The sequence below is a fragment of the Mesoplodon bidens genome (genome assembly GCF_964165515.1).
Source record: "Mesoplodon bidens genome assembly, chromosome: 12".
NCBI lineage: Eukaryota > Metazoa > Chordata > Mammalia > Artiodactyla > Ziphiidae > Mesoplodon > Mesoplodon bidens.
This window is the reverse complement of record NC_138168.1, coordinates 52,530,150-52,543,727: the sequence shown is the minus strand read 5'-3', so window position 1 is coordinate 52,543,727 and position 13,578 is coordinate 52,530,150. Positions and strand designations below refer to the sequence as shown.

The 13,578-nt window shown below is 39.1% G+C and overlaps 1 protein-coding gene across 3 annotated transcripts in view; it reads left to right on the top strand.

The window, feature by feature from the left end:
* MAN1A1 (mannosidase alpha class 1A member 1) overlaps nt 1-13,578 on the top strand; it is a 181,927-nt gene that overhangs the window by 159,820 nt on the left and 8,529 nt on the right. The window contains exons 11-12 of one of the 3 annotated variants that reach the window (XM_081250806.1): nt 8,461-8,576; nt 11,010-11,558. In XM_081250806.1, the coding sequence (XP_081106932.1) occupies nt 8,461-8,576; nt 11,010-11,130 (237 nt within the window). In that variant the 3' untranslated portion in view covers nt 11,131-11,558. Of the gene's footprint in view, nt 1-8,460; nt 8,577-8,974; nt 9,563-11,009; nt 11,559-13,578 lie in introns of those variants that run through there. The other 2 variants (XM_081250808.1, XM_081250807.1) reach the window with 2 other exon arrangements.

The window sequence follows — 13,578 nt, the reverse complement described above, 5'->3', positions numbered from 1 at the left end:
TGGGCAGCACCCTGGCCCACGGGCAGCATGACTTCCAGCACCCAGTCTTGTCAACTGTGCTGGCTCAGAGCCCCTTCACAGGCAGCTGGCTGTGGTCTGGGAAACCTGGGAGAGTCTGCAGCCCCAGGCGCAGTCCCTCAGCCAGTGAGGTTTTAGAGTTGATGGATAACTATCCAGTCTTGCTCCTCTGAAGAATAATTCTGAGATGCATTCTAGATGGTTCCTTAGAGGGTTTCCAGGGGAGCAAGCCCCCCCGTGCACACAGCAGTGACCTGATCAATGTGTATTTCACTGGCCCTTCTCCCTTCCTTGTTTCACTATCCCCACTCACTCGCTCACTTCCTGATATCACCTCCCCCAAAATCTCCCTGCATCCGATCCTTGTCTCATGCTCTGTTTTTAGAGGAACTCTTGCCCAGAGGCTGAGAGCCCCAAGAACAGATTGTGGTGAAATGATGTTCTGATCAGACTAAGCGGCCTGGTTACATAGCCACTTCCACTGTGGAAAAACTGTAAAACCAGGGCCTATTACGGGGGGCCCAGGAGAGCTGCTTGTCCCCAGCTTCACATCCCTAAAGTCTTAAAATTTAGATGTGACGTGAAGGTTTTTCATTTTTTGAAAGTTAAAAATGCCTCTTCAGCATCCCCCCCCTTTTTTCCTTTTAACTTACCAAAAGCCTCAAAAAATAAAAATAGCTAGGCCTCTCTAAACATCTGAAAGGCCCCTGTCACTGTGCTAAGTGTGTCTTCATCTTGAGTTTTATTCGTTTTTTTTTAACATTTTTATTGGAGTATAATTGCTTTACAATCTTGTGTTAGTTTCTGCTGTATAGCAAAGTGAATCAGCTGTATGTATACATATGTCCCCATATCTCCACCCTCTTGCATCTCCTTCCCATCCTCCTTATCCCACCCCTCTAGGTGGTCACAAAGCACCAAACTGATCGCCCCGTGCCATGGAGCTGCTTCCCACTAGCTATCTGTTTTACATTTGGTAGTGTATATATGTCAATGCTACTCTCTCACTTCATCCCAGCTTCCCCTTCCCCCTCCCCGTGTCCTCAAGTCCATTCTCTACGTCTGCATCTTTATTCCTGTCCTGCCCCTAGGTTCTTCAGAACCTTTTTTTTTTTTAGATTCCATACATATGTAGTAGCATATGGTATTTGTTTTTCTCTTTCTGACTTACTTCACTCTGTATGACAGACTCTAGGTCCATCTACCTCACTGCAAATAACTCAATTTCATTTCTTTTTATGGCTGAGTAATATTCCATTGTATGTGTGTGCCACATCTTCTTTATCCATTCATCTGTCGATGGACACTTAGGTTGCTTCCATGTCCTGGCTATTGTAAATAGTGCTGCAGTGAACATTGTGGTACATGACTCTTTCTGAATTATGGTTTTCTCAGAGTATATGCCCAGTAGTGGGATTGCTGGGTCATATGGTAGTTCTATTTTTAGTTTTTTAAGGAACCTCCATACTGTCCTCCATAGTGGCTGTATCAATTTACATTCCCACCAACAGTGCAAGAGAGTTCCCTTTTCTCACACCCTCTCCAGCATTTATTGTTTCTAGATTTTTTAATGATGGCCATTCTGACTGGTGTGAGGTGATACCTCCTTATAGTTTTGATTTGCATTTCTTTAATGATTAGTGATGTTGAGCATCCTTTCATGTGTTTGTTGGCAATCTGTATATCTTCTTTGGAGAAATGTCTATTTAGTTCTTCTGCCCATTGTTGTACTGGGTTGTTTGTTTTTTTGATATTGAGCTGCATGAGCTGCTTGTATATTTTGGAGATTAATCCTTTGTCAGTTGCTTCATTTGCAAATATTTTCTCTCATTCTAAGGGTTGTCTTCTCGTCTTGCTTATGGTTTCCTTTGCTGTGCAAAAGCTTTTAAGTTTCATTAGGTCCCATTTGTTTATTTTTGTTTTTATTTCCATTTCTCTAGGAGGTGGGTCAAAGAATCTTACTGTGATTTATGTCAGAGAGTGTTCTGTCTATGTTTTCCTCTAAGAGTTTTATACTGTCTGACCTTACATTTAGGTCTTTAATCGATTTTGAGTTTATTTTTGGGTATGGTGTTAGGGAGTGTTCTAATTTCATTCTTTTACATGTAGCTGTCCAGTTTTCCCAGCACCACTTGTAGAAGAGACTGTCTTTTCTCCATTGTATATTCTTACCTCCTTTATCAAAAATAAAGTGACCATATGTGCATGGGTTTATCTCTGGGCTTTTTACCCTGTTCCATTGATCTATATTTCTGTTTTTGTGCCAGTACCATACTGTCTTGATTACTGTAGCTTTGTAGTATAGTCTGAAGTCAGGGAACCTGATTCCTCCAGCTCCGTTTTTCTTTCCCAATATTGCTTTGGCTATTCAGGGTCTTTTGTGTTTCCATACAAATTGTGCAATTTTTTGTTCTAGTTCTGTGAAAAATGCCATTGGTAGTCTGATAGGGATTGCCTCAAATCTGTAGATTGGTTTGGGTAGTACAGTCAGTTTTCACAATATTGATTCTTCCAATCTGAGAACATGGTATATACATCTCTCCATCTGTTTGTATCATCTTTAATTTCTTTCATCAGTGTCTTATTGTTTTCTGCATACAGGTCTTTTGTCTCATTAGGTAGGTTTATTCCTAGGTATTTTGTTATTTTTCTTGCAGTGGTAAATGGGAGTGTTTCCTTAATTTCTCTTTCAGATTTTTCATCATTAGTGTATAGGAAGGCAAGAGATTTCCATGCATTAATTTTGTATCCTGCTACTTTACCAAATTTGTTGATTAGCTCTAGTAATTTTCTAGTAGCATCTTTAGGATTCTCTATGTATAGTATCATGTCATCTGCAAACAGTGACAGTTTTACTTCTTCTTTTCCGATTTGGATTCCTTTTTCTTCTCTGATTGCTGTGGCTAAAACTTGTATCCATTCAGCCAGTCTGTGTCTTGTGGTTGGAGCATTTAATCCATTTACATTTAAGGTAGTTATCAATATGTATGTTCCTATTACCATTTTCTTAATTGTTTGGGTTTTGTTTTTGTAGGTCTTTTCCTTCTCTTGTGTTTCCTGCCTAGAGAAGTTCCTTTAGCATTTCTTGTAAAGCTGGTTTGGTGCTGCTGAATTCTCTTATCTTTTGCTTATCTGTAAAGGTTTTAATTTCTCCCTGGAATCTGAATGAGATCCTTGCTGGGTAGAGTACTCTTGGTTGTAGGTTCTTCCCTTTCATCACTTTAAATATGTCCTGCCATGCCCTTCTTGCTTGCAGAATTTCTGCTTAAAGATCAGCTGTTAACCTTATGGAGATTCCCTTGTATGTTATTTGTTGCTTTTCCCTTGCTGCTTTTAATATTTTTTCTTTGGATTTAATTTTTGATAGTTTGATTAATTTGTGTCTTGGTGTGTTTCTCCTTGGATTTATCCTGTATGGGACTCTCTGCACTTCCTGGACTCGATTGACTATTTCCTTTCCCATATTAGGGAATTTTTCAACTATAATCTCTTCAAATATTTTCTCAGTCCCTTTCTTCTTCTCTTCTTCTGGGACCACTATAATTCAAATGTTGGTGTGTTTAATGTTGTCCCAGAGGTCTCTGAGACTGTCCTCAATCCTTTTGTCTTTATTCTGCTCTGCAATAGTTATTTCCACTATTTTATCTTCCAGGTCACTTATCCGTTCTTCTGCCTCAGTTATTGTGCCATTAATTCCTTCTAGAGAATTTTTAATTTCATTTATTGTGTTGTTCATCATTGTTTGTTTGCTCTTTATTTCTTCTAGGTCCTTGTTAAAAGTTTCTTGTATTTCCTCCATTCTGTTTCCAAGATTTTGGATCATCTTTACTATCATTACTCTGAATTCTTTTTCAGGTAGACTGCCTATGTCCTCTTCATTTGTTTGGTATGGTGAGTTTTTACCTTGCTCATTCATCTGCTGCATATTTCTCTTTCTTCCCATTTTGCTTAACTTGATGTGTTTGGGGTCTCCTTTTCACAGGCTGCATTTTCATATTTCCTGGTGTTTTTGGTGTCTGCCCCCAGTGGGTGAGGTTGCTTCAGTGGGTTGTGTAGGCTTCCTGGTAGAGGGGGCTGGCACCTATGTTCTGGTGGGTGGGGCTGGATCTTGTCTTTCTGGTAGCAGGGCTGCATCCAGTGGTGTGTTTTGGGGTGTCTGTGACCTTATTATGATTTTAGGCAGCCTCTCTGCTAATGAGTGGGTTTGTATTCCTCTCTTGCTAGTTATTTGGCATGGGGCATCCGGCACTGGAGCTTGCTGGCCATTGGGTAGAACTGGGTCTTAGCATTGAGATGGAGATCCCTGGGAGAGCTCTCGCCGATTGGTATTATGTGGGGCCTGGAGATCTCTGGTGGTCCAGTGTCCTGAACTTGTCTCTCCCACCTCAGAGGCTCAGGCCTGACACCCAGCCAGAGCACCAAGACCCTGTTAGCCACATGGCTCAGAAGAAAAGGGAGGGAAAAAAGAAAGAAAGTAATAATAATAATAAATAAAATAAAATAATTAAAATAAAAATTTATTTTTAATTATTAAAATAAAAAAATTAAGTAAAAAAAAAGAGAGAGCAACCAAACCAATAAACAAATACACCAATAACTAACAAGCACTAAAAACTATACTAAGATAAACATAAAAATCAGAAAGAAGTCAGTCGCAGACAGCAAACCCCAAGTCTACAGTTGCTCCCAAAGTCCACCGCCTCAATTTTGGGTTCATTCGTTGTCTATTCAGGTATTCCACAGATGCAGGATACCTCAAGTTGATTGTGGAGATTTAATCTGCTCCTCCTGAGGCTGCTGGGAGAGATTTCCCTTTCTCTTGTTTGTTCTCACAGCTCCTGGGGTTCAGCTTTGGGTTTGGCCCCGCCTCTCTGTGCAGGTTGCCCTCATGCGTCTGTTCTTTGCTCAGACAGGACGGGGTTAAAACAGCGGCTGATTACTGGGCTCTGGCTCACTCAGGCCGGGGTGAGGGAGGAGTACGGAATGCGGGGCGAGCCTGCGGTGGCAGAGGCCGACATGACGTTGCAACAGCCTGAGGCACACAGTGTGTTCTCCCAGGGAAGTTGTCCCTGGATCACAGGACCCTGGCAGGGGCGGGCTGCACAGGCTCCTGGGAAGCGAAGTGTGGATAGTGACCTGTGCTTGCACACAGGCTTCTTGGTGGCTTCAGCAGCCGCATTAGCATTTAAGCCCATCTCTGGTGTCCGAGTTGATAGCTGTGGCTCGTGCCCATCTCTGGAGCTTGTTTAGGCAGTGCTCTGCCTTCTGTGGGCAGACAGGGAACGAATCCCCTCTCCTCACACACCCCAAAACAATGGTCTCTTGCCTCTTAGGCAGTTCCAGACTTTTTCCTGGACTCCCTCCCGCCTAGCTGTGGCGCACTAGCCCCCTTCAGGCTGTGTTCACACAGCCAACCCCAGTCCTCTCCCTGGGATCTGACCTCCGAAGCCCGAGCCTCAGCTCCCAGCCCCGCCCGCCCCGGTGGGTGAGCAGACGAGCCTCTCGGGCTGGTGAGTGCCGGTTGGCACCGATCCTCTGTGCGGGAATCTCTCCACTTTGCCCTCCGCACCCCTGTTGCTGTGCTCTCCTCCGTGGCTCCGAAGCTTCCGCCCAGCCAACCCCTGTCTCCGCCCGCGAAGGGGCTTCCTAGTGTGTAGAAACCTTTCCTCGTTCACAGCTCCCTCCCAGAGGTGCAGGTCCCATCCCTATTCTTTTGTCTCTTTTTCTTTTGCCCTACCCAGGTACGTGGGGAGTTTCTTGACTTCGGGGAGGTCTGAGGTCTTCTGCCAGCGTTCAGTAGGTGTTCTGTAGGAGTTGTTCCATGTGTAGGTGTATCTTTGCTGTATTTGTGGGGAGGAAGGTGATCTCCACATCTTACTCCTCTGCCATCTTCTGGACTAGTCTTGAGTTTTATTCTCAGGACAACCTCATGTTGAGAAAAGGCATGCTTCCTGGGTCCAGGAAACTGAGGCTGCAGCTAGGGAGTCTGGAGCTGGGATTCGGCCCCCACCTCTAAAACGTTAGATTGTCTTCTTGACTACTCTGGTTCACCACATCAGGATTGGGGGAGAAAAAGAATGAGTGGAGGTGAACTGAAAAGATGAAAAACGTTTGGGCAGTGCCTACCCCCAAAACAACTCTTTTTTCTATAATAAAAGAAGGAGCTTATAGAAATTTCTATAGGAGGGAGGGTTAGCTGTTTATCATGCCTGGTCCTCTCTTTAGCTTATTTCTTTATTACCAAAAAACTTCAAGGGGCAAACCAAGAAAAACTTCTGTGGATAAAATCTTTTTTTTAAGGAGATGTCTAGAAATAGGATTTCATTATGTTCAGTAATAACAAATTCACCCATTTCTTCTAAATCTTGGTTTTTTGTTTCCTTTTTTACAAATAATTTTTGGCCTACTCCATGTAGCTGGTATTTGACTTTTTATCAGAAAGAACTGTTATCAAAAAAGAAGGAAGGAAAGGGCTTCCCTGGTGGTGCAGTGGTTGAGAGTCCGCCTGCCGATGCAGTGGACACGGGTTCGTGCCCCGGACTAGGAAGATCCCGCATGCCGCGGAGCGGCTGGGCCCGTGAGCCATGGCCACTGGGCCTGCACATCCGGAGCCTGTGCTCCACAACAGGAGAGGCCACAGCAGGGAGAGGCCCGTGTACCACAAAAAAAAAAAAAAAAAAAAAGAAAGAAGGAAAAATATAATAGGACCTGAAAGTTCCTTTCTTCAGGCTTTTCCCTCACTTAGCTCTTTGTCTGAAACTAAGAATATAATTGAAGCTTTTTTTTAAGTTAATTGTTCTTATATTCCCCACGGCTTTTAAACAGTACCAAACCAGGAGATGGGTGTTTTTTTATTCACATAGCCTGCCAGTTAGATTTTCTTTCACCTGGTAATTAAATGCTTCTCCTCTGGGCCCCGTGCTCTCTCCCTCTGCCCTCCAGCCCTAGGGTGCAGAATCAATATCCTCATTATCAGTGTCTGCAGATGGAAGCTGAGCACTCAGCACCACATTCCTGCTCCCTGCCTTTGCCTCCCATCTCACGTTTTCTGGGCTCTGCATGCTTAGAGCCATGCTTTCCTCCAAAGCCCTTTTCTAGCCAATGAAGATTTTTCTCAACTAACATGGCAAGATCTATGCCGTATCTTGGTACTTGAGCTAAATGGGAGGAAAATATGATGTAATTATGCACATAAAAAAAGAGGAACAGGGCTGTGATCTGTAAAAAGAAAACTGAAAAATAAATGAATAATGACATGAGAACCTAAGAGTAACATTTTTTCATGTTTCCTATGTTTTCCTTATCTCATTAAAAATTTTAAGGGGCTTAGGCTTACACTTTATTATTTTTGTCCACATTCTATGAATTAGAACCAGATTTCCAATGACAGTTTGTATACAGTGGAAACCTTTATTTGACCATTTAGTTATTAGAATTAATAGGATGTGGTGAATAGAAAATAACTTTCCTGGAGATGACTATGCCTGGGAACCAGCAAAGCAAACCAATGTAATTTCCAAATACAAAGAGCAGTCAGGTTAGCAGCAGCTGACAGAATGGAAGGCAAGTTATTTTAGGTGTTACCTAAATTTTCGTTCCCACACTGCCCAACCCATGTCTTTTCCCATCTCTGACTGTAGTACTCGTTGTAGTCAGGCAGCTATAGAAATGTAGGCTCATTTCTCTCTTCGTTGTTACCAGTGGTTTCATCCCATCTTTCTTCCATCTCAGACTAAAGAAAAGAAAAATGTATGTCAGAAATAGATACCAGCCATGTTTTTTTCACTGCTTTCCATTTTCTCTTTTATATCTGTCAGTCACCAATATCACTCAGTACTCCACAATCAATTTTTTTAAAAAAAGATATTCTGATGATAGTAGCAGCTGTTTTTGGTCCAGTACACTTTCTCAACCAGCGGTTTAGAATCCCAGTTGACATGAACAATCTCTCTAGACCAGGGGTCAGCAAACTTTTTCTGTGAGGGCCAGAGAGAATTGGGCTTGGGGGCCCTATGCATTTACTCAACTCTGCCATTGTAGTGAAAAAACAGTCACACACAATATGTAAACAAGTGAGTGTGACTGTGGTTCAATAATACTTTACTTACAAAAACAAAAAGCAGGCTGGATATAGCTTGTGGTCTGTAGTTTGATGCATCCTGCTCTAGACCATAAAAAGAAATGGTAAAAATCACTGAAATTCCAGAACTAAATGTAGAAGTGTTTCCAATTAGATGAGATATACCATCCATATGTCCTTTAACTTTTCATACTTTATTTGCATTTACATGTTATGGTTTTTTAAATTTTCACCTGAAACTATTGCAATCTATCATTCCATTTGAATCCTTATTTTATTTAAATGTGAAAATCTAATGGTAAAAGTTTGTGACCATCAGTTTACTGGCATGTGACCATTTTTCCCCCCTCTTTGTGATTTAGGCCTTGGAGAAACACTGCAGAGTGAAAGGAGGCTATTCAGGCCTCAGGGATGTTTACTTCCACAAGGAGAGCTATGATGACGTGCAGCAGAGTTTCTTCCTGGCAGAAACACTAAAGTAAGTAAAAATTATTCTGGATGTATGTGACTAAGATAGCTGAAGAGATCCTTTCTAGTTGTCTTTATCATGAACACATTCAAATAACATCAAGCATGACTGCTTCCGAATGCCATTCTACATGCATAGCAGTAATTGCAGGTGTGTTTTCATCATCATGTAAGTTCGACGACTTGGGACTGCTCTGTATGGTTCTTGTACATGGGGACCAAAGCACAGAGCAGCTCTTTCTTCGGCATTAATGAGTATACCCCTTAAGGTTTTGCTATACTTCACGGTTGTCCATGATTCTCCCATAAGATGAATGGAGACATTGATGTGTTTTTTTTCTGTCTCTTTGTGGTTTCACTGGCTGACAGGGTCTCTCAGGCCTCACATACCCATGTTTCTCTCTCCAGATATTTGTACTTAATATTTTCTGATGATGATCTACTTCCACTGGAACACTGGATCTTCAATACAGAGGCACATCTTCTCCCTGTACTCTCTAGGAATATAAAGAAAGTTGAAGTCAATGAGAAATAAAAAGACATTTTATATTTTACTCTCCTCCATTCCCTTCACTGCATACCTTAATAATTCTTTTTCTGGTGATCAGGCATATGATGAATTTTTATTAGTAGGTCTGTGATTATTCTAAGTTTTAAAATTGTTTTGCAGTCTTTTATGTTTATTATCATAGGCATAGATGGACCTAAATTCCTTATTGTAGCCTTTATTATTCATTCAGTGAATAACATGGTTTTTTGTTTGTTTGTTTGTTTTAAGTAATCTTTTATCTCTGGAGTTCATGAAGGTGTAGTATCATTTTTATTAAACTGAATAGAATGGTATACCAATGACCTCTTAATTACAATTTTGATTTGACTGCAAAACTTTTTCCTCCTCTATGAGGAGATGATGTCTGCTTTAAGCTGTAATGTTTTGCCATGTTGCAAAAAGCCATAATAATAAATTAAATAATAAAAAAGCTTTTTCCTTTTCAATTTCGTGTTAATCTGGTTTGTCTATCCACCAGAGACAGATCTTATAACTGTGACAGGTCTATCATTATTTGATAGAATATCTGCTAAAATACTTTACTCACATTTTAATTCAAATTAGGATGTCATCCCAAAAGGATCATCTCCTCTTGACCTCATTTCATTGGATCCATGGTATCTTTTTGTTGGTTACTTATATTAGTGTTTCCTAATTTGGGAATTAGTTCTCAGGGTTTATTTTAAATGCCCTGTGTCATCTCTGGATCATGTACTGGTTAATTTCTTCCATTCTTTACCACACAGTGAAGTGAGCTTCCCAGTTTTTCAGAGCTCTGCTGTTACCGAATTATATTTTTTAAAGGGAAATTGTATAACTTTTAGTGTGTTAGCTTTTGCTTTTATCTGAATATATGAAGAAATTGGGGCTCTCTCTGAAGAGAGGGTGAGTATTTCATATGGTTTTTTGTTTGCATTTCATCTTTAATTCTTTTTTCTCGAAAAAAAGAAACCATTACATTTTGTTCAGGTTTTTCAGATTTGAAAAGAGCCCTTTCTCAAATGTAGTAAATTATTTCATTTCAGTTTATGAAAGCAGGATTTAACTCTGAAAGAATTTTTGCCAGTGTATCTATTCATGGTCAATTGAGGAAAATCTAATAAACTTTTAGGCCAAATTAGGATGTAGTGTATTTTGTCTGGTTAAATTCAACATAGCGATTTCTGCTTAGAAGTAATATATAGGAATGGACACTCCCAATCCCCTACAATCCTGTAGCAGATCAAAATAATTATGATTATATGACTCTTCAAAGCATTTTTTGAGATTTGAATGGCTTTCCCAAAAATAGATCTGGTGACACCTTGTGTTTTCTTATCATATTTGTTCATATTTTATATATATTCCCGTGAAAGGACTAATATGATGATGCATATAATGAGGTACAAAGATTTTGACCACCTGCATTTTCAACTACAGTATCAGCAATTTCATGTGATTCAACCTAATACTTTTTAAGACAATTATTTTCTTAGATCTCAATAGACTTAGTTGTTTTAGCTATTTCAGCTTTTGAAAGTGTTTCAAAAGATTTCCTTTGTCTGAAAGGACCACCTTGTGTGACCTGCCCTTTTTCAATATTATTCATTCAAACAATAAATCAATAAAATTAGTAAGTGAAAAAGATCCCTTAGTACGTCATGATTGCTATTCCCAGGACTTCAAGGCAAAATATAAAAGATTCTTGTTAAAATTGGGCCATATGTATTTAGATTATAATTTTCACATGAATGTCCTTGGACTAGCAATTTAAATTAATTTATTTTCTTTGCTTTTCAATCTGATTTGAAAGAGCACAAGCTGATAGGTATTTCTGCAGCAGATAGGATATAAAAATCAGGTTGTATGTACACACTGCACTATGACGTACCTTTTGTATTCTGGAATAAATAGGCAAGAAGATTTTACTGTGTGTTGCTCGGCCAGTGGCAAGAACAAAGGTATTTCAATTCTAGAACGTGGATATTTTAACAAAACCCAAAACACCAAAAATGTAAACAAGATAAGAGATTAATATTATGGTGATGTAATTTAATTAAAGTTATATTTTGCATTAATTATTTTAAACAACTGAAGTCCTTCGGTAAATGCTGTCTTTCATTCATTTTCAGCAAAAACGGTGCAATTAAGTTTACATATGTTTTCACATCCCAAAAGGTGAATAATTAAAATAGCACTTAATTTTGTGTTTCTGCATTTGTTTTGGGATACGTCGTGCAATTAATATTACACATATAAGTTGTATGGCAGTTTACAGAACTCAGTGATGTTTGTCATGATGCCTTCATACGTGCTACCAGTTCTCTCCCTTGATTGTTTCTGATTTGTACTTAAATCCATTCTGTCATTTCCAACTTTATATAAACCTCTAATGTTATGGGAAATGATAGCTCGACACATAATTTTTAAAAAACTATATTTGTAAAATTTCTCTATTGTAAATAAAGCCTTTTAATATATCTCCTCATTTTTTTTCCTTTTAAGGAAGCTTTTGAATATGTTGGGATGAGTGTGTACAGTTGCAAATGGAAATATTAGATCCTAACAGTGATTCCGTACCACACCCGGCGAACTGTGATGAGGAAATATTTCCCATTAAAAACTTTAAATTGCAAATAATGTTGCATAATCATCTTTAGTTAATCAAACAGTTTTATTAAGAATCTAAAATATGGTGGACACCAGGGCAGGTAGGGTAGAGGCAGGGAGTTGGCGTTAGAAATAACATACAGAGTATGGTCCTTGCTCTTAAGTTTACAGTCCAATTGAGGAGATCAAACTCCCCCACCACCACCACCGCTAAAACAAAACAAAACAAAACAGCATTTCGTTGTGTTAAATGAGAAGTTAATTCTGCTGTAGATGGTCAGGCAGGCAGGAGGTCACTAGGATTTGAGTGGTCAAAGAGGCTTAGTAGAAAAGAGACAACTTAAGCTACAAGAGAGCCTACAATATTTTTTTTAAAGCGTAGGTTTTTCAAATTCAGGTGGTACTTTTTAAAATGTTTCAGACGTTTGGGTTGCTGTTCTCTCTGCCTGGAACTCTCTTTCCTAGATGTTTTTCTGGCTCATTCCTCACCTTATTCAGGCCTCTGCTCAGTTGGCACCTTATCAGAGTGGCTTTCTTGACAAATCAATATAAAATTCCCCATCACCCTTTGCCCCTGACTCTATTTTACTTTCTATTTAACATTAGTTATATAACATATATGTTTCCTTAAGTGTCTGTTGTATGTCTAACTTCTTAGAATTTAAGCCCCATGCAAACAGAAAGTTACTTTATTGGGGCTTTCTCTCCCTGCCATGTCCAGTGCCTAGAGTGGCATCTCACACTTGGTAGTACACATTGAATGTTTGGTTAACAGATGAATGAATGAATAAGATTCTACCTTATATTCATAGGCTTTGCTACAGCTATTTGCAAATGTCTTAAAAGCAGTACATTTTTTTAAAATATTAAGTACCAGTATTACATAACATGCTGTTGTTTTAAATAAATAATCGTAAGAATGGGTAATTTTTTTATTGCTACATATAGTAGTTTTAGGGAAATATAGAGTAAATTGGTATTTATGACTGGAATCAACCCTCAACCAACAGGTTTTTTTTTACTCCATTTATATCATTAAGGTACCATGTATGGCCTTGTGTAAAATACACACCAAAAAAATTGTTAAGTCATGATTTCTTTAATACTGAGTTTTTTCAGAGTTTCTGTTTGAATAGCCTACTATTGTTTTCTGTAACTTAATCTCACAGTCCCTATATCATATAAAAAAAACTATTTCAATAGCATGAAGCAAAGAAATTGGTTTTTCACTTAACGTAGAGTTAGTCAAATGGGAACCTTCTGAATTCAATTATTTGTAACACAAATGACGTTGGTTGTGTTTACTCTGTTGGTGACAGGATTATTTAAAAAGATTCTAAGCATGATTTTTATTCATACTAATTGTCAACCATCCACACAGTGATGGCAACTTGGCAATCAATACATCTAATTTCTGATAATTATATGTAGACAGTTGCTTAAATTTTTAGGAAAACAACATAGATCTTTTTTAATTTAAGCACAGAGTTCATTATCTAATTGACCTTCTAGCTCCTTAGGTTGGGGCTGAGGGGAAATCTTATTTCATCTTTTTAACTGATGTAATGACCCAGAGACTGATCTCTGTTTTTTCCTGGCTCATTCCGTCTACATTGGCCAACACATGAGTCATAATCTTTACAAAATGTTTGCCAGGCATCAGATATGCACATAAACTATTAGAACTACATAGGAGTCTAGACAGCATTTAGTCCAACTCTCTTATTTTAAATATGAGGAAATTGGGGAATTTTCCCAAGGTCAGGAACTCTTTTCTGTCCTGGCTCTGTGCTACCAGACACAGGGATTTGGTAAGATTTATGCTCATAAGAAAGAACAATATATGAGAGCATATGTTATATCCAACCAGCCA